The 19644-nt window shown below is 43.3% G+C and overlaps 1 protein-coding gene across 3 annotated transcripts in view; it reads left to right on the top strand.

Moving 5' to 3' along the window:
• LOC118400776 (uncharacterized) overlaps positions 1 to 18694 on the top strand; it is a 36672-nt gene extending 17978 nt beyond the window's left edge. For 2 of the 3 annotated variants that reach the window (XM_035797780.2, XM_035797795.2), the window contains exons 3-8: positions 4305 to 4466; positions 11727 to 11892; positions 13871 to 14004; positions 14171 to 14292; positions 15977 to 16082; positions 16285 to 18673. In XM_035797780.2, coding sequence (XP_035653673.1) covers positions 4305 to 4466; positions 11727 to 11892; positions 13871 to 14004; positions 14171 to 14292; positions 15977 to 16073 — 681 coding nt within the window. In that variant the 3' untranslated portion in view covers positions 16074 to 16082; positions 16285 to 18673. Of the gene's footprint in view, positions 1 to 4304; positions 4467 to 11726; positions 11893 to 13870; positions 14005 to 14170; positions 14293 to 15976; positions 16083 to 16284 lie in introns of all 3 variants that reach the window. The other variant, XM_035797787.2, reaches the window with a different exon arrangement.
• The last annotated feature ends 950 nt before the right edge of the window (positions 18695 to 19644 follow it).

Raw genomic sequence — 19644 nt, 5'->3', positions numbered from 1 at the left:
ATCTCCTCAGATCCTATCTTGGATGACACACGAGCTGTTAGTTGATCTCACATCCTTTACACGATACACAAAATGTTCAACAATCCAATATTAATGAGCAAACTAATCTGTTAAAGAATTTGAGGTGGCCAAACTAGAAAAACTAGGACATACTTCAAAGCCGGCACCTCTTAACACATACTTCCCCATCTCTCCCTCAAAGACCTTTCACAACAATGTCACGTTCAAAGACCCAGTGAAGACAAGGCTGTATTATGGCATACAGCAGGGGAATCTTAACACAGGGCCTAGTAGCTTACAGACTGAAAGGAAAGGTGGAGAGGGCATGTGTTACAGTGCGGGGGCCTATTTCATGCTGCCGCATGTCAAACAGCACCTGTTCATCTGTGCTGAGTGACTGTGCAGATGACTGTGGTGATATTGTCCCGGAGAACCAGCCAGCCAGCCAGCTCCCTTCTCTCTCTCTCTCTCTCTCTCTCTCTCTCATCTGGGTCTTGCCGCTCCCTGGGCCCAGAGATGGACGGTCTACCTGGACGCATCAAACAGGTGTCAAATTGCTCAAATTACTCACATATTTACCTAGATAAAGCCCCTTTGATAGCCTCTAGGGCCCCTTTAAGGGAACAGCCGGCTACCAGCGGGTGGCGGTTATTTTGGGGGGCCCTTCCGTGGCTTACTTTAGAGGTGTATTGCTGACAGGCAGTCCGGCGGTAAACCTCTTCATCATCATCATCACTTGTCACCACAGCTAATAATGCCATTCCTTTGCCTGCCAAATGGGGCTCTGTGGCCCCAGGAATTTAGATATTGGAAGCCCCCCCACCCCACCCTCAGTCAAAAACATCAAAGACTCTCTCTCTCTCCCTCTGCCCCTGTTTTATAGTTTTAAGTGGTATGATGGCCTCAAGATGGTCTGTCAATCAAATGTTTTGAAAAGAACATCATTCGTCCTACGCATGCTGAACATGAAAACAGTAATGTAAGTTAGTAACCAATAACACTGCCTTCTACTAGAGCGACAGGGCTGCAGGGCAGTGCAGAGTGCAGCGCAGACATATTTCACCATGAGGAGAAGAGGTTTATCATATGGATGTGTTTAGCTATCCGTCTGATCTTCAGCGTGCCTCTATCCAAAGGAGGAACCACAGGGTATTCAAAGCATATTTTCCCCTCCGTTGAAGGATGTGTGGAACACTGTGGAATATGGTGTCATAAAATAATGAAGACCGGGGAAGACGGCAACTCCGGGTTCATTAAAATGGCGGTCCTGTCGAATTCCCCAGCTGCAGCCCATAAACATGCACATGATGTACAGTACCAAGCACACTTCCTAGGGGCTAAGATGCATTCCACTGATTCATCTGTTTATGATGAGCCGGTCTGTGTGTATTGTGGTGCTCGTTCCTTTATGCCCTTTGGCTCAAGGCATCTGTAGAGTACATGAGAAGTATAGCTGCTGAATTGATGCAAGACACCCAAGGACTTATTCTGGTTATTGTTGGCAGGTAGTAAGAGCTCCTGAGGTAGACCAGCGTTTTGGTAAGTTGTGGTTGGTGGCTAATTGAGACAGGTAGCTAGCATCATTAGGGTTGTTAATCTCACCACGAACCCATCAAATTTTTTTATTTCAACTTTATTTAACTAGGCAAGTCAGTTAAGAACAAATTCTTATTTACAATGACGGCCTACCAGGGAACAGTGGGTTAACTGCCTTGTTCAGGGGCCGAACGACAGATTTTTACCTTGTCGGCATTTTTACCTTATCGGAATTACATCATACATTCTGTCTCTCTGTAAATCCTCAAGATGCCCTTTTCCTGTCAAAGTTTGACAGAGCCAGCACTGACACACATAGTGTTCCCCAGAGAGTGGCTTGGGAGATAAACAACGAAGCAGAGAGGCAAGAATATTATCTCAACTCTCCCCCCAGACTGTATGTGCTGAAAATAAATGGGGCTTTCTGGATAGAAAACGAGTAAACATGTACAGCACATACTTTTCTCCCTCTCTCTGTCTTTCTCCACCAATCTCTGTCTTTCAATCTATCTCTGTGTGCATCCCACATCTGACGGCTAATTCCTTTCCAACGCTGTCCTGTTTAGGAAAGTATTTTTTGATGCAGTAGACGCAGTGGAATGTCCAGAACCAAGACCCGAGGAGAGTCTCAGTTTTTCACAACTTTGATATGTTGGCATATCATGCTCATATTTTCTATGTTGCGTCTGGCTCACTTGGTAGGGCATGGCACTTGCGACGCCGGGGTTGTGGGTTTGATTCCCATGTATGCTGACGCTTGGGATAAATGTCTGCTAAATTAATAAAATCATTAGATACGGTATGATATGAAAAATAGAAAAATAATCCACAGTTATTTTTTTCATATATGTTTCTCATTGTCAAGGCAATGGATGGTCTTGTGTATTTGCTTTGGAAAATGGACCTGCCCATAAATGCCATTTTAACACATGCACCTCTCCTTTCTCTCTATTTCACACTCTCACAACTTTAAAGGAAAGAGCCAAGTAAAAAGTAATTCACTAACTAGGCCAAAGCCTGGCATTTCCTCCACACGTCAGCGATTCCCACGTCTGAAACATTGTTACCTCCTCACAACATAAGGGGCCAGAGGAAGTTCTGAGGAAGGGAGTGGGGGCATATCTTCCCTCTCTCTTTTCCCCTCTAGTCCCCTTCCCTGACCCACAGGGGACCAGGAGGGCCATGGAGGGGTGATAAGATCAGTCCCAACCTGCTTCCATCACCGCCTCTGCCAGGAAGACTGCTAATGACTGCCTGTCTCATATCCTCTGCCCATGACTTACTGTGTGTGAGGAGGAATCTACTCCTTATCTTAATTGAACCCCTGTAAAACAGAGCTGGGATGGCCAGGCTACAGGCTCCAGGAACAGGCACCAATTCACTGTCAACCCGACATAACATCGCTGAGGCCCTGGCCAGACACCTGCATATCTGGGGAGATAAGGGGAGAGCTAGGACAGTACTGGACGTCTCCATGAGCCATTGACCAAATATAATGCTTCAAAACCACTGTCTGGGAAATTAGTAGTAAGTCAAGACCGTGTGTCATGGGTAGAAGGTTCATTTCTCCGTCGGAGGAAATGAGTGATGTCAGTTCTCCTGACTGTTATGACTTTTTGTCCCATTGTTTGGCCTGCGCTTCCATTAGTGGACACGGCCCTTACTAGAGTTTCACAGAAGTGGCACGGAAAAGCCTTCTGGGTGGAGAAAGGCTTCGACCTGAGCTTACTTCCTGCTTTTGTTTGGACACTGTGGAATGGTGGACGATTGTATAAATATTTGCTCAATATGTCATTTTCATATTTCTGCAAACGTGAGCATCTGCGCCTCTCGGGCTAAAGGTCACACCATAAAACAAACAAACAAATACATGGCACACACCTGACTTTGTGTTCCCACACCAAAGGCAATGACTTAACCTCTGTTCCACCCCTCCAAAGGCACTATATCTCACATTGTCATCGCAGACATTTCCCCTACCCATCTCCAGCCAATGGCAATTTGATGTTTAAATTTGAACATCTTCATAACTACCATGGGAATAAAACCACCACCCGCCGTTACCATCCATCAGACGATTAGAAACGTATGCACTGCCACTACGGTATGTCGATAGATTATGCAATACCGTCACGATGAAGCGAGACCCTAAGATGAATTCATATGAGTCGCACGTAATCCCTTTCAGACTTTCTGACTCGTCTCCTCCCGATCAACGATGACAGGAAGCTAGGTGCAGACGAGTGGCCCACGCGGCAGCGGGGGAATGTATTTACGAGTCTGAACAATGATTCGGAGTAGTAAAACAGACTCCGTCTACATGGTTCACATGTAACAGTGTTTTGTAAGTCAAAAAAATATCCCACAAAAAAACAGGACTATGATAAAAATGGAATAAAATGAAAATGTGTTGAATATCAGAGTGGATGGAGAACCTGCCTGGCAGGTTCCACCATTCATCAAACGTCACCTTGTTAAATCCACCAATATATGGGGCACCATTAAGGTCAATGTTATATCTGGACCCAAGAATTTCAGAGGACGTGAAGATATTTTTATCACACAGGAACATTTTGTGGATTAGGGATCAGTAAATCAGTAGCCCTTTCTTTAATCTGGTTATCAGGAATGACAGGGTGATATAAACCTCTGGAATCATTTGACCAAATACCTTTGACCACTAGTTCTCAGCAGTAAAGTTTCATTTTTGTAGCCCTACAGAGCCCTAATGACTAAACTCACCAACCAAATGGTCTCTATTTCCTCAGGTCCACCAGGCCAGCTCCAACCCCCTTGGCTCCGGACTGGGCTACCTGGAGCACATCTGCCAGCTCATTGAGAAGATTGGTCAGCTCCAGGAACACAACCTCAGGCTGCAGAAGCAAATCTGTGGGCTGCAAAAGGATGGAAGGATGACCAAGACCAAAGAGGTGAGTCACATACAGACACATACTGTACGCTATCATCCTCATCAGCATACTCACACAGTGAGTGTGTCTGCTGGTCATTGGTGAGCACCCTGGGAAGAATCCCAGGTTAAAACATCTGGATTGGACTTGTGTGGATTGGATTTATCAAAGATAGGCTTCTGCCACGTAGCTTTTGCATGACATATCTAGTCTTGTCAGATCAGGGAGGGCGAAGAGAGTAAGTACTGAGACAAAGCCTGCTTATGGTCGAACCATCTCTCTCTCAATGAGTTATAGCAAACAAAGGGGTCCTTAACAGTGTGAATGTTCTAATGTTGCGGTATTATGATTTATCTCAGTTACTAGCTAATTTGTCAGCGATACAAAGCTCCTACAAATGTTGTAAAAACATTGTGAACGTAGCTGTAGGTCGTGCAGGGCAGACCTAAGACCATTGATCTTTGATTTGCAGCTGACTGCTGTCCAGGTGGTGCAGAGATAGCCATGCCTTGAAGTGACTGATTACTCACCATTAGGTCCCAGTGCTAATCCAGCGGTTTCAGAACGGTAGTAGGAGCTGTAAATCATGCCGGAGGAAAGTGTATTTAATAAATAGAACAGCTGGGTCCAGCCCACTGCAGTCTTCAAACATTTATTTAGTCAGTTAAGAACAAACTCTTATTTACAATGACGGCCTAGGAACAGTGGGTTAACTGCCTTGTTCAGGGGCAGAACGACAGATTTTGTACCTTGTCAGCTCAGGGATTCGATCGACCAACCTTTCGGTTACTAGCCCAACGCTCTAGCCACTAAGCTACCTGCCGCCCGGAACACATATGGGGCACACATTTAGTAACGTCCTTATAGCACGGCAAAGGGGTTGTTGTAGCACGGCAAAGGGGTTGTTGTAGCACGGCAAAGGGGTTGTTGTAGCACGGCAAAGGGGTTGTTGTAGCACGGCAAAGGGGTTGTTGTAGCACGGCAAAGGGGTCGTTGTAGCACGGCAAAGGGGTCGTTGTAGCACGGCAAAGGGGTCGTTGTAGCACGGCAAAGGGGTCGTTGTAGCACGGCAAAGGGGTCGTTATAGCACGGCAAAGGGGTCGTTGTAGCGCGGCAAAGGGGTCGTTATAGAATGGCAAAGGGGTCGTTATAGCACGGCAACGGGTCGTTATAGCACGGTAAAGTGGTCCTAATAGCACGGTAAAGTTGTCCATATAGCACGGTAAAGGGGTCGTCATAGCACGGTAAAGGGGTCGTCATAGCACGGTAAAGGGGTCGTTATAGCCTGGGAAAGTGGTCCTTATAGCACGGTAATGGGGTCGTTATAGCACGGTAACGTGGTCCTTATAGCATGGTAAAGGGGTCGTTATAGCACGGTAATGTGGTCCTTATAGCACGGTAAAAGGGGTTGTTGTAGCACGGTAAAGTGGTCCTTATAGCACGGTAATAGGGTCGTTATAGCACGGTAACGTGGTCCTTATAGCACGGTAAAGGGGTCGTTATAGCACGGTAACGTGGTCCTTATAGCACGGTAAAGGGGTTGTTGTAGCACGGTAAAGTGGTCCTTATAGCACGGTAAAGGGGTTGTTGTAGCACGGTAAAGTGGTCCTTATAGCACGGTAAAGGGGTTGTTGTAGCACGGTAAAGTGGTCCTTATAGCACGGTAAAGGGTTGTTGTAGCACGGTAAAGGGGTCCTTATAGCACGGTAAAGGGGTTGTTGTAGCACGGTAAAGTGGTCCTTATAGCACGGTAAAGCGGTTGTTGTAGCACGGTAAAGGGGTCCTTATAGCACGGTAAAGGGTTGTTGTAGCACGGTAAAGTGTTCCTTATAGCACGGTAAAGGGGTTGTTGTAGCACGGTAAAGGGGTCGTTATAGCCTGGTAAAGTGGTCCTTATAGCACGGTAAAGGGTTGTTATAGCACGGTAACGTGGTCCTTATAGCACGGTAAAGGGGTTGTTGTAGCACGGTAAAGTGGTACTTATAGCACGGTAAAGGGGTTGTTGTAGCACGGTAAAGTGTCCTTATAGCACGGTAAAGGGGTTGTTGTAGCACGGTAAAGGGTCGTTATAGCACGGTAACGTGGTCTTTATAGCATGGTAAAGGGGCACGGTAAAGGGGTTGTTGCACGGTAAAGTGGTCCTTATAGCACGGTAAAGGGGTTGTTGTAGCACGGTAAAGGGGTCCTTATAGCACGGTAAAGGGGTCATTGTAGCACGGTAAAGTGGTCCTTATAGCACGGTAAAGGGGGGGTCGCACGGTCATAGCAGCACGGTAACGTGGTCTTTATAGCACGGTAAAGGGGTCGTTGTAGCACGGTAACGTGGTCTTTATAGCACGGTAAAGGGGTCGTTGTAGCACGGTAAAGTGGTCCTTATAGCACGGTAAAGGGGTTGTTGTAGCACGGTAAAGTGGTCGTTATAGCACGGTAAAGGGGTCGTTGTAGCACGGTAACGTGGTCTTTATAGCACGGTAAAGGGGTCGTTGTAGCACGGTAAAGTGGTCCTTATAGCACGGTAAAGGGGTTGTTGTAGCACGGTAAAGTGGTCGTTATAGCACGGTAAAGGGGTCGTTGTAGCACGGTAAAGTGGTCCTTATAGCACGGTAAAGGGGTTGTTGTAGCACGGTAAAGGGGTCGTTATAGCACGGCAAAGGGGCACGTGTATGTTTATGTTTATTAATAACAAACATCAGGGGCTTTCCAGTCACCTGTTTTGAGAGAGCAGAGAAGTTAGAGTCTGTGGCTGGGCCAATGATGCATCATTCATGATGATAACCTGAAAAATCTACATCTGAACCCAAACAACATCGTGCAAACGAGACGGTTTACCAGAATTGGTTTAAATAAAAAATAATAATCTGTTTATATCTGAAATAATCTCCATGTTTGCTAACCATGTACTGTATCTGTAACATCACTCTCTCACAGCTGTCCAAAATTAGATAGCCACATTTGTTTGTTATAGAGTTCAGTGTGTCAAATCGGAGGGCATGCTGTCCGGTCCTCTGGCAGTCTCTATGGGGGTGGCACAGGGTTCAATTCTCGGGCCGACTCTTTTCTCTGTATATATCAATGATGTTGCTCTTGCTGCGGGCGATTCCCTGATCCACCTCTACGCAGACGACACCATTCTATATACTTTCGGCCCGTCATTGGACACTGTGCTATCTAACCTCCAAACGAGCTTCAATGCCATACAACACTCCTTCCGTGGCCTCCAACTGCTCTTAAATGCTAGTAAAACCAACTGCATGCTTTTCAACCGATCGCTGCCTGCACCCGCATGCCCGACTAGCATCACCACACTGGATGGTTCCGACCTTGAATATGTGGACACCTATAAGTACCTAGGTGTCTGGCTAGACTGCAAACTCTCCTTCCAGACCCATATCAAACATCTCCAATCGAAAATCAAATCAAGAGTCGGCTTTCTATTCCGCAACAAAGCCTCCTTCACTCACGCTGCCAAGCTTACCCTAGTAAAACTGACTATCCTACCGATCCTCGACTTCGGCGATGTCATCTACAAAATTGCTTCCAACACTCTACTCAGCAAACTGGATGCAGTTTATCACAGTGCCATCCGTTTTGTCACTAAAGCACCTTATACTACCCACCACTGCGACTTGTATGCTCTAGTCGGCTGGCCCTCGCTACATATTCGTCGCCAGACCCACTGGCTCCAGGTCATCTACAAGGCCATGCTAGGTAAAGCTCCGCCTTATCTCAGTTCACTGGTCACGATGGCAACACCCATCCGTAGCACGCGCTCCAGCAGGTGCATCTCACTGATCATCCCTAAAGCCAACACCTCATTCGGCCGCCTTTCATTCCAGTACTCTGCTGCCTGTGACTGGAACGAATTGCAAAAATCGCTGAAGTTGGAGACTTTTATCTCCCTCACCAACTTCAAACATCAGCTATCTGAGCAGCTAACCGATCGCTGCAGCTGTACATAATCTATTGGTAATTAGCCCACCCATTTTCACCTACCTCATCCCCACAGTTTTTATTTATTTACTTTTCTGCTCTTTTGCACACCAATATCTCTACCTGTACATGATCATCTGATCATTTATCACTCCAGTGTTAATCTGCAATATTGTAATTATTCGCCTACCTCCTCATGCCTTTTGCACACATTGTATATAGACGCCCCTTTTTTCTACTGTGTTATTGACTTACTCCATGTGTAACTCTGTGTTGTCTGTTCACACTGCTATGCTTTATCTTAGCCAGGCAGTTGCAAATGAGAACTTGTTCTCAACTAGCCTACCTGGTTAAATAAAGGTGAAATAAAATAAAAAACCTTCGTCTATGAAAATGTACAAATGCAAGCACAATGTCAGCAGTAAAATAGGGCAAATTACGTTTCTTGTTTTTCTGTAGTAAGCACCATTTTAGAGTAGTATTCCAGTAAACTCTCATAAAATAACTACAATTCTGCTCAGTTAACAATGTGTAACCTATAAAATCCCCAGGCCAGCTCTCCCTGCGCTTACTTTCCGTTCCCAAACAGGATGAATGCGTTGCTCTGAATGTTATCTTACCAACGCCAGAGAGACATTTTTGATTATATATGGCTTTTTAAAAGTTGTTGCATTGTTGTCATTTAAAAAACATCAGTATGGTAAAACATGGGCACATGGGTGGCATTTTAACACACTTGAATAGAAAATGAGGCTCGTAGAGTTCACAGAGTCCCAAAGCTACTTCAATTTTATGTTTTTGTTTTCAGCTCAACATCATAAGAAAACCTGACCTTGAATATGAAAAATAACAACATTGGCACAAGATTTATCCCAACCCTATTGCATTGTATTCAACGTTGTCCCCTCTCTTGTGACAGTTGCCTGTGCTTCTAAAGAAAAGTACTTTGGCATTGTGTGGAAGCCTCCCTTTCCTTTTGAGACTTTGGCACAATACCGGAGCGGCTATGTTCAGGGGGTTTCAGAGAGAGCTGGTTCCAAACTATCCCTGTCAGTTTGGGCCTGGGGGCCGGAAAAGCTTTCCACTGAAGCAAAGGGTGAGCCCAGCAGGAGCATACACTACAAAGTCTTCAAAGACAGAGAGAGAGAGAAATAAAGAAAGAGGGAGAAAGAGAGATAGATAGGGGAGAGAGAGTGAGAGAGGAAAAGAAAAAGAAGGAGAGAGGGGGAAAGGGGCACAGTAAGAGAGAGAGAGAGAGAGATCCCAAAAAGTGCTCATTCAAAGAAAACGCATCCTCTCTTACAAAAGCTATTTCTTAACATTCTTAGCAGAACTTACTATTCTTTGAGGTCATCAAATTCTGACATGATTTCACCTTGATTATGATATTTGTCCAGATAACTTGGTGTTGTTATTCTCTCTGGGCCAAACCCTGACTTGAAAGAAGATTTTTAGGACCACACTGGCTGGCCTCCCAAGCGGTTGGTCTTTTCCCCTGCTGTGAGTGTTTCTATGGTTACGCCACAAGCTGAACCCCATAGATGACACATCAAAAGGAGGAGCAAGTCAGCAGGGGTACATCTAAGCTCCATGAATGACACCCATGGTTCCCTGTGCCTACACACATCTACCCCACCTTTCAAATCAACACCAGGGTCACCGCTGAGCTCACTATAAACACAGAGATCAATGAGACAATGGCCAATTACCACCTACATAGAGCCCTCTTTTCTGGCTTCATCTGTTCTCTACCAGGACCCGTGTGCTTTGGGGTTTCTCGTGATGAACTGAGATGCAAGAGTCAATACTAGAGTGGATGATGACTTGTAATCAAGTTTCGAATGTGAGCAATGAACATGAGCTCACTCTTACGGACTCAAGCTACCCCTTTCCCTATCCTCAAAGCAGTACTACCTCAGACAATGGATCCATCTGCAGGCTGTCCCTGGGTTGTTGAGGAACGGGATTTGATGGAGGGAACATTCCAGGGCCGGAGTCTTCTGGACCTTCCCTTTTCCCGAGTGCACAGGGGCAGTTTAATCCTCTTCTCAGAGGTCAGAGGTCAAAGGCCTGGTGTGGCCGGCCCTCTGAGTCCCCAAATGTGGGCTGCCTCCTTCTAAGGGCTAAGCACACACAGATGGGGTAGGTCCTTGGAGAGTGCAAAGATCACACTGTTTTCGCCCATGGAACCAGGGCCAGGAGCCTGGGCCTAGCCCCTTCTCAGTAGAGGCAGTGTCTTCACCGAGGGGAGCGTGTGGTCGTGGTTCCAGCGGGGAAGTCAGACTATGGTCAAAGTCCCGTGAGACAAAAACAAAGCCATGGAGTGTGACTTCAGTGGTCATTCATCATGCTATTTACCCCTTTTTATGTTTAAACATCCAGTGGTTTCGTAACAGGCTATTCAGTGTTAAAACAAGGAATTCTGGAAGAGAGCACTGCCCAGAGATGATTCTATTCTAGTGTAGAGTTTGCACCTTGTGTCCAGGTTAGAGGTAACTTCAGAGCGGAGAAGGAAATTATTTTGCACAAGATTAGGAAGTGACTTCCCCTAATGAGCCTCCTGAGTATCGGTCCTGGGTTCTGAAGTTGTGCAAGTGGCGAGTGTGTCAACGTCACGTGATGAAAAATCCCCCTACTGTAGAAGTGACACTGCACGTTTAAATGTTAACTATGAAGCAGGAAAAAACAACACTCGTCTCCAGGCTTTCATCTTATTCCGTTTATCCTACTGCTGGGTGCCTGCGTTGTTTGAGTTATAAATGTGATTTTTTTTACCTTAGCGTGGATGTGACATCCAGAGTTTCCTCAGCTGGGATAAACGGATGTGAACATTTTCCTGACAAATTCCAACTTTACACAATGACTCGGAAAGTGTCTCTCATTGTTCTTTGAATCACCATACATGTATCGGCATGGCACATAGATTGGAAGGCCTACTTTGGACAAGTTAATGTTGAGTTCAGAAGTTTGAGGTTAGGTTAGCATAAACCCAACTCAATCTGGAAAAGAAATAGTAAATACACACTATGTATGAAAACAATAATTAAAGTAAGTTATTAAGTTGAAGTAGGTTTAAAACAATAACAATAAACTCAAATATCCCAAAGACTCTTGTAAAAAATGTGGTAGCATATGAGGCCAAGAAATACAAGAGTGTGATGGCCATAACACATTTTCACTCTCCTGAATTTGTAACAGATGGTTGCTGGCTGAGCCAAGTATGCAGTATTAGAGGGCCATTCTTGACCAACGAGTGAGAAAAACAACGAAACTAGATTTGGATATTGTAAAATACATTTCATATGCCTCCTACTCAAAGTCCTGTATCTTCTCTTCCTGTCTGTCCCCCAGGACTTCTTCCTGCAGCACTGTAGCTGTGGAACGGCCGGCCTGGCCTTCCATGAACAGAAAAGACACTCTAGGAGCGAGTTCCTGACCACCTCCGTGAGCGGCACCCTCTCTGACCTCTCCACCATCCCTGAGGTCACACACCACACAGGACTCACAGCCAGGGGAGGTCAGTTAACTACTTAATAACATGATAACAACCCATAATCTACATCCAGTCATCTCTCCTCACTCAAAATCCAATGGATATTCCATAAATTCTCCAAAAGTAATTTTGTCCCAGTTTGACTGTAATCTCATCAGATGTGTCCAGCCCAATCCTTTTGTTTCTCTCGGAAAACCATAGTGTATTATTTCATTGGCAGGTAGATTAGCACTTCATAACCTGCTCCTGCGGTAATCATTCAGTCACAAGACCAATTTATAGTAATGTTTGCCCAAAGTTTTCCTGAAATGGATTTTCTGGGTTTATTTAAAAATCATTAGGGGTTACCAAAATGTGACCGGGCGACGACCCCAGGTGTGATTTCCCCCAATGTTCACCTTTTCGTCATGTTTTTACTCTCCTGTTTTCGGAGTGGCTCACGTTCCCTCAGGTGGGCTGACTATTATTATCTACTTTTATTTATTCAGGGAAGACCAATTGAAACCAGTGTCTCATTTGTAATGGTGCCCTGAGGACAGAGATTCCACCAACACAACAACAAAAGATAAGACACAAGATAGCTATAAATACATTACATCAGGTTATTACAACAAGTTATAATAGTCCATTGAAATGATTGCACACTTCAATAAACTAATTTAACAACAGAGTTTTAAACTTCCTTATAGGCACCAGGGAATCCAGGTGTAATTTGTTTTGTAAGATATTCCGTAACTGTGGTGCGTTAAAACTAAAGGCAGATTTACTAAACTTTCTGAATACAAGCTGGACCTCAAGAGTTAACGAACACTGCGACAGGACACAATGTGTGCTCTCTCATGGTGTCAAGTCTAGTTGCCACTATATTACGAAAGGTGTACCGCAAGGGTCGGTATTGGGACCTGTTCTTTTCACTATTTCTATAAATAATATTGGTCTATGCAATCCTGTAATATTCATCACTATGCAGACAATACGGTTATGTATGCCATTGCACTGAGTGTTGCCCGAGCTATGTTAGAGCTGCAATCTGATTTTGTTGCATTACAGAAATCCCTCGTTGATTTAAAACTTTTACTTAATACGGGCAAATCTAAATATATGTTGTTCTTTAATTCACAAAAAAAATCTCGAAAGGGCTACATATTCACTCATTGGACAGCTCTCTCATCGAGCGGGTTCCAGCCTACAAATATCTGTGCGTTTGGATTGATAAAGATCTAATGTTTAAAAAAACATACTGACGAGGTAGTTAAATGGAGGGAACATATAGAGTCCCATGGATTCAGGAATTTCTTGCTCTTCCGATAAGCAGGATTCAGGAAATTGGAGCTGGGGAGTAGGAGGATGGCGAATGGTGCTGCGATAACAGATTGAGGACGTGGGGAGGTTGAGTGGGCAGTGGCGGCAGGTTGAAAGAAGGGGTTCCTCTGGGACTGCTGATTCACATCACCATGTGTCATAACAGTTTCCCCCCACTATGAGCAGCGAGTGGTTCCAACCCTTGTGACTCTAGCCTCATTTATACCTGGCGCTAACATGTGTCCTTTGTCCTGATCTTGCCCACATTCTGATTGTGCCCACATTTTCAGAAATATGTCTACACATGGTATTAAAATTAGTCTCACTGTGTTTGCATTGTGATCAACTATTCTTTAAAAAATGTATGTATTTATTTATTTTAAGACCCATATTGATGCCATAAGTCAAATGGTGCCACCTATCAATTAGTTAAGAAGGTGGGATAATGATTAATTAAACGGTTTCACTGTCCAGATCCGTCTACACTTGTAAGGTTTCCAGACACAATGCGTGCCTGACTACCTTCGTAGATGGTCAGAAATATCACAATCAGATCACAATGCGTATTTTAATCATCTCCAGTCTACACCGGTCTGAAAATGTGGGCACAATCAGAATGTGGACAAGATCAGAACAAAGTATGCATGCTAGAACCAGGTATAAACAGATCTTCTGATTCATTTATTCTCTCTCTCTATAGAGAGTGACCAGGGTGGATGCCAGCCCCTGGTGCCCCTTTGGAAGAGGGGCCTGAATCGGATGAGCTACACAGAGGGAGATACGCGCTCCTATCTCTCTGACAGTACAGAGGGTCTCTCTGCCCCACACAGACGGGTGAGTCACTCTAACATCCCTCCTCTGACTCACTGGCTCTGCACAATACCCTCAACCCCTGTTTACTGTGCAAATATCTAAATCAGCGTAACTCGATGTTACCCGACCAAACAGTGGGTAAAGCGTCTATTCGTTAATGCTGAGAGATGTGTGTTTGGTTGTGTAGCTGAGTGAGAACTACACGTGGGGCAGAGTGAAGGATCTGGTGAAGAAGACCAAGCTGAGGAACCAGAGCAGACTGGGACAAACATCCACCTCCCTCAAGAGATCCTGTCCACAGCTTTACCGGTGAGGACACTCCCCACCCACCCACCCACCCACCCCCCACTCCCCACCACCCACCCCCGCTCTCTCTCGCTCTCTCACGAAGGAAACACTCAGTCTACTCGAAATACTGTATCGCTTACTACAGTATATGTAAACAAACACGCACCTAACACTAGGATTACCTTTAACTTCATAAAATTAAAAATAACAGTTGGAACTTGTTGCTCCTTCAAGGATTTTTGAAAATCTTGAGCTAATCATGCTACAAGGAAGGAGAGGTTAAGTTGTAATTAATCACAGCTCGCTTTAGTTTCATATTTTGTAGGTGCCTATTATTTCTAGATAATTTAGTCTTAGCAGAAAGAGGAGTTAAGACTGTCTTTGGCAGTAGGTCATGGGTTGTGTTTGCAGAATGATTCAACTGCTTCCTAGGAAGAATATAGACACTGAAAATACTGAAAATGCCCAACCGACTCATATCATTTTACCATTTAGAGATCATTTTCTCAAATTAAATTACTTTTATATTGCTTTTTAAAATGCAGTTATAAAACATCACTTGTAAGTAGCGATTTAACTTTCCCCTGTGACAAATTATCAGCCAAGCTAAACAAGTCAAAATCAAATGGATTTTGAGAATAAAATGTACCACTAACCAGAATATATTGTTACTCAGTCAACACAACTGTCAGAAGTCTTTGCCTTGACAAATTATCTTGAGTAATAACCACGGCTTTAATATTTTATTTTACAACATTCAGCATACGCCATGGAGAACTTAGCCCACGACCACTGGAATCTATCTTAAATAGCGTCCCGAAAATTTCAAAATGAAGCAAAAAAACTGACTTGTACACAAAGCAGATGCACTCTTCAGTGTCAGGGAGCGACTATGCACCGTTTATTTCAATATGACTGAGGCAAATATGATAAGCTTAAATGTTATTATCTGAGTACAAGCTTGTAAAATTATATTTCCCAAGTTCACTGGCTCTCTCCACTGGTGGTAAATGGTGACTAGCACTGCTGGGTTTAAATGGCCTAAGCTCAAAACTACTGAAAACAAACCAACCTCCCTCATTTGTTAAACAAAACACAATTGGCCCCCTCTAACAGTATGTCAGCTTCTACTAAGCAGGAATCTACGCCAACATATTTGGAGTAGACAAAAAGACGTGGACATTTTGGGTTAGAAAGTATTGACAGCCTTAGCGACTTTAGACGAATACCAAACTATGACAGGTTCTTGGCACTTCAAGATTTTATTTTATTTTGTTCATGCAAGATGGCTGTGTCAGTGGATGAATTGTGGTATTATTCTGTTTGAGGGTTGTAGAACATAAGGATCTGGTGGGAGTTGAAGAGCTTGAGGAAAGAACAGCTATTTGTTGTGCCCTTCAACGTATTCCACAACTTGGATGGGCACTCCTCAGAGTGAGGGAGCTGGGCACGGACCCAGACTAATAGCGGAGGGGTTGCAGTGTCAGGTTTGAGGTATGCAAGGAGGAGTTGGAGAATTCCACATGTATTTCAGAGTGGTCCAATGATATATAGAGATATGCAGAATTTATCAAAAGGGAGACCCTCTCTTGGAAAGAAATGCATGTGGAAAAACCATCCTGTTCTCAAGCGTTGTGCAAACTAATGCATTGCTCATTGTAATAGCATTGGAGCACACCAATAACAATAACCCATTTCCCTCCAGCCCTGACCTGGGACCAGTGGACCTACCAGGAAGAAACAGGAACTCCATGATCGCCTTGGGCCATCAGAACAAACTGGACTTCCAGTGGCCCAGATAACCATTGTTGGTACAGAAAGTTCTGACGCAAAATATTGCTAAAGCGTAGTGAAACATGTTGGAAGCATGCTGTGCATGTACAAGCACAACTGATTTAGCAGCTGTCGTGCGATCTATTCTCAGCGTATATGTGTAATAAAGATATCCATTGAGGTGAAGAGGCAACACTTTTGTAACACTGCCCACACTGAACGTCTTTGTTTTCTACCCAGATATGAAACAGACGGCCCGAAGTGGGAAGAGAATGCCCGGAAGGTGAAGTTGCACAGATTCTCGACTGGACTGAGAGAGTAGTGTGAAAGGGGGGATGTGAGAAATAACAACTTGTGATGGATGACAAAACTTTGAGTGAGGAGTGAAAAGAAAACAAAAAGAGGGATGGTCATAGACATCTCTCTTGAGATACAATTCTAAACTAAGGGATTGTATTGTTTCAGATAAGGGAACATTGGTATTTATATGAGAACAGACATGCATGTACTCCACAATGTACATGAATACGATACAAATGATTTCATCTTGTACTATAATCGTTTTTCTATTCAATTCATATTGTAATGCTTTCTCTAAATATGTGTTATGTTAGTGACATTTCAGTACTATGTGTTGATGGAGAAAACAACAAACTCTTTGACATGGTTGTTCCAACTAAGAAATAGCCCAGACAATATTCTGGGGTGAAATTAAGGGATAGTTCACCCAAATTACAAAATGACATTGGTTTCCTTACACTGTAAGCCGTCTATGGACAAGCTATGGCAGCAATGCATCCTTTGGTTTAGTTTCCCTGCCACTCTTTCAACATGCTAGCATTTTAGCATTTGTGGCACAAATCCCATTCAAGTCATGGGACCGATATTATTCGCGCATCATGCCCAAATCAATACATGATTTCAATTCTAGATAAGAGCGTCTGCTAAATGACTAAAATGAAAATGTAAATGTCAAAATAATTCGAAAGTATCTAAAGTCGCTTGTCAAACTCAACAAAGTCACATAGATTATTTGAACATGATGCTTGAAAAATACTAATTTCGGTCCCATGACAGGGTAAGGAAACCAATATGTAATTTTGTGTTTGGGTGAACTATCGCTTTGGTTATCATGCCCCCTTGAAGAAATGTGAAACATACACATATCATACATATTTGAGAATTGTACTTAACTATTCAACACATTTTGTATGAATTCTCCTCTTGGTTTGAGTGTAGGCCTAAGAGGCTGTGTGTGCATGCACTATTACAGGGATAATAGATCGTGGTGATGTTGTGTGAATGTGCTGTATATAACAAAAGTGAATTGTGTACAGTCACTGTGTATGTACAGGAGGGGAGTTATGCCTCTGTAAATGCCTATGTTAATATGATGGAAATGTATACTTTTTGGAGATAGGGGTTCCAGATCCCTTATGATAAAAAAAAACACTTTGAGGATGCTAGAAAACGTTTGTGATGCATTGCCGCAAGGTTTTTTAATGTTCCTCTCAAACATTTTATGTAAAATAAAAAAAAAACAGCAAAGAAAAAAAACAATAATTTCGCATCACTGCAACATGTACAGTATTTTATCAGAGGCTGCTGTTGCATATGTTCATCTTCAAGACATTTTTTTATTTATTGTGACACGCAAGTCTGGTTTGACAAGCTAACGGTGATTTGAGCTTTTCTACATCACGGTTACATTCCCCGGTTTTCCAGAAAGCCTGGTTGGAATATTCCCGTATTTCCTGCTTTTCCCTCGTAATGCCATGAATCTTCCCAACAGGCTTCTTTGAAAAATTGGGAATTTTGGGAAAGCCACTGGAATTTTGCAACCTTCACTATGAGCTTCCTTTGATAACAGACAGGCAAGTGCCATGGTACCTTGGAAATCTCACTGGGTAACTACAGAAGGAAGGTTCAACACAGAAACTTTGAAAATGATGATTAAAATGGCTTCAAATCCTTGACATCTAATTGAAATACAGCAGAAGTCAATTCCAAATGCTCAAAACTGTCCAGCGTTGTTTACAACAGGAATGGAGGTCGTCACATTTTTTGAAAATACTAATCCCACAGAAAGAACAAAACAGTTAGTTATCCAGTATGTACTTCAGCAATGTGAACAACAGTATAGTACAACACCAATGAGTTATTCATCATGGTCAACATGTACTCCTATTAAAATAATAATGTACTCTGTAGTACTGTACATGTAGCACAGCTGTAGCTGTATCATACGGAATTCATGTACTTCTAAATACTCTAATCAAGTAGAAAATACATCCGTTGCAACTTGAGAGGCAGTAAATGCTGTCAATATGCATGATAGGCCTACATGTTTTGTCAGGACTGGGATCTAAGGACTAAAGATTGTGATATCTGTATATTGTAGAGCCACAGTAAGTTGTACATGGATGGAATATCTCAATATGCGTAATGTATCATTATTCAAAAGTTATTTTTTCGAAATAAAGTTGACATTTTCAATGACATGAAATGCTGTGCTTTTAGTAATTTTATACCACTCATCGATTCCTGCAGGATATAAAGCAAATTGTGTTTCCCATGGAAAGAAAGATGTAAAGATCACTCATTCACTAGAAACTAGAGTTTCCAAATAAGTGGAAAGATACACTCAACAGTGTGCCCTTAGAGATTCCCCTCTCTTTATGATTCATTCTATAGTAAAACCTACTATGCGGTTTTCCTGGAAATTCTACACAGGGACACTTGATATCCACACTTAAATGGATCATTGTTCATTAACAGCATGCTGAAGAGGTCACAGTCAAACTTAGGTGCATAAAGTACCGGTCTGAAGTTAGCTCTCCCGGAGCAGTCCCGTTAGTTCTCTTATATACTGCTTACACAGACAAGTTATATTTGCACGATTTAGCTTATTCATCATTCATAATTAATTCATCATTAACGTTTGGTTCATGCATGTGACCGACCAATACCTCACAAGGCTTCCTCTCCAAGCTGAGACCTTGAAACTGAGATATCCCTTGCGTTCTCAAAACAAAGTTCTGGGCGTACTACCAAAGTGCTCTACTGATAGTGAGAATTCCTCCCAGGCACGTTCAATCAGTCACTTGCATGAACACAGAAATTGGTTATTAGAACAGCACAAACATAGAACACAGAAATTGGTCATTAGAAAAGCACAAACATAACATTTTCCATCACAGGGTAGAGTGTGCATTGGATACAACACAGTTTGTAGTTCACAGTAATCCATTTATTAAACACATAGAATATCAACCAATCACCCAGCAGAGCTAGCAGAACCCATGAATAGACAGCCCAGTACCCTTACGCTTTCCCTAACTTACCCTGCCTTTTACCCGGTCCCTGCACTTAATCCCTAAACACTCTACCTTAATCCCTAAACACTCTAAAATTAACTAAACATAGGGGGAAAAATAAGATGACAATGCAAAGGGACATCAGATATTATCTATGAATGTTAAGGAAGGGGGGGGGGGAGTCTATTAAATGAGTGAAATTGGAAGTGGTGTGGAGAGCGCTATATTTAGATGGAGCACTTGTTCCTGTAATCCTTGTTGCTGGAATCGGTCTCATGGTAAT

This window comes from Oncorhynchus keta, chromosome 2 (genome assembly GCF_023373465.1).
Source record: "Oncorhynchus keta strain PuntledgeMale-10-30-2019 chromosome 2, Oket_V2, whole genome shotgun sequence".
In the NCBI taxonomy this organism is placed as follows: domain Eukaryota; kingdom Metazoa; phylum Chordata; class Actinopteri; order Salmoniformes; family Salmonidae; genus Oncorhynchus; species Oncorhynchus keta.
This window is presented reverse-complemented; position numbering and strand designations above follow the sequence as displayed.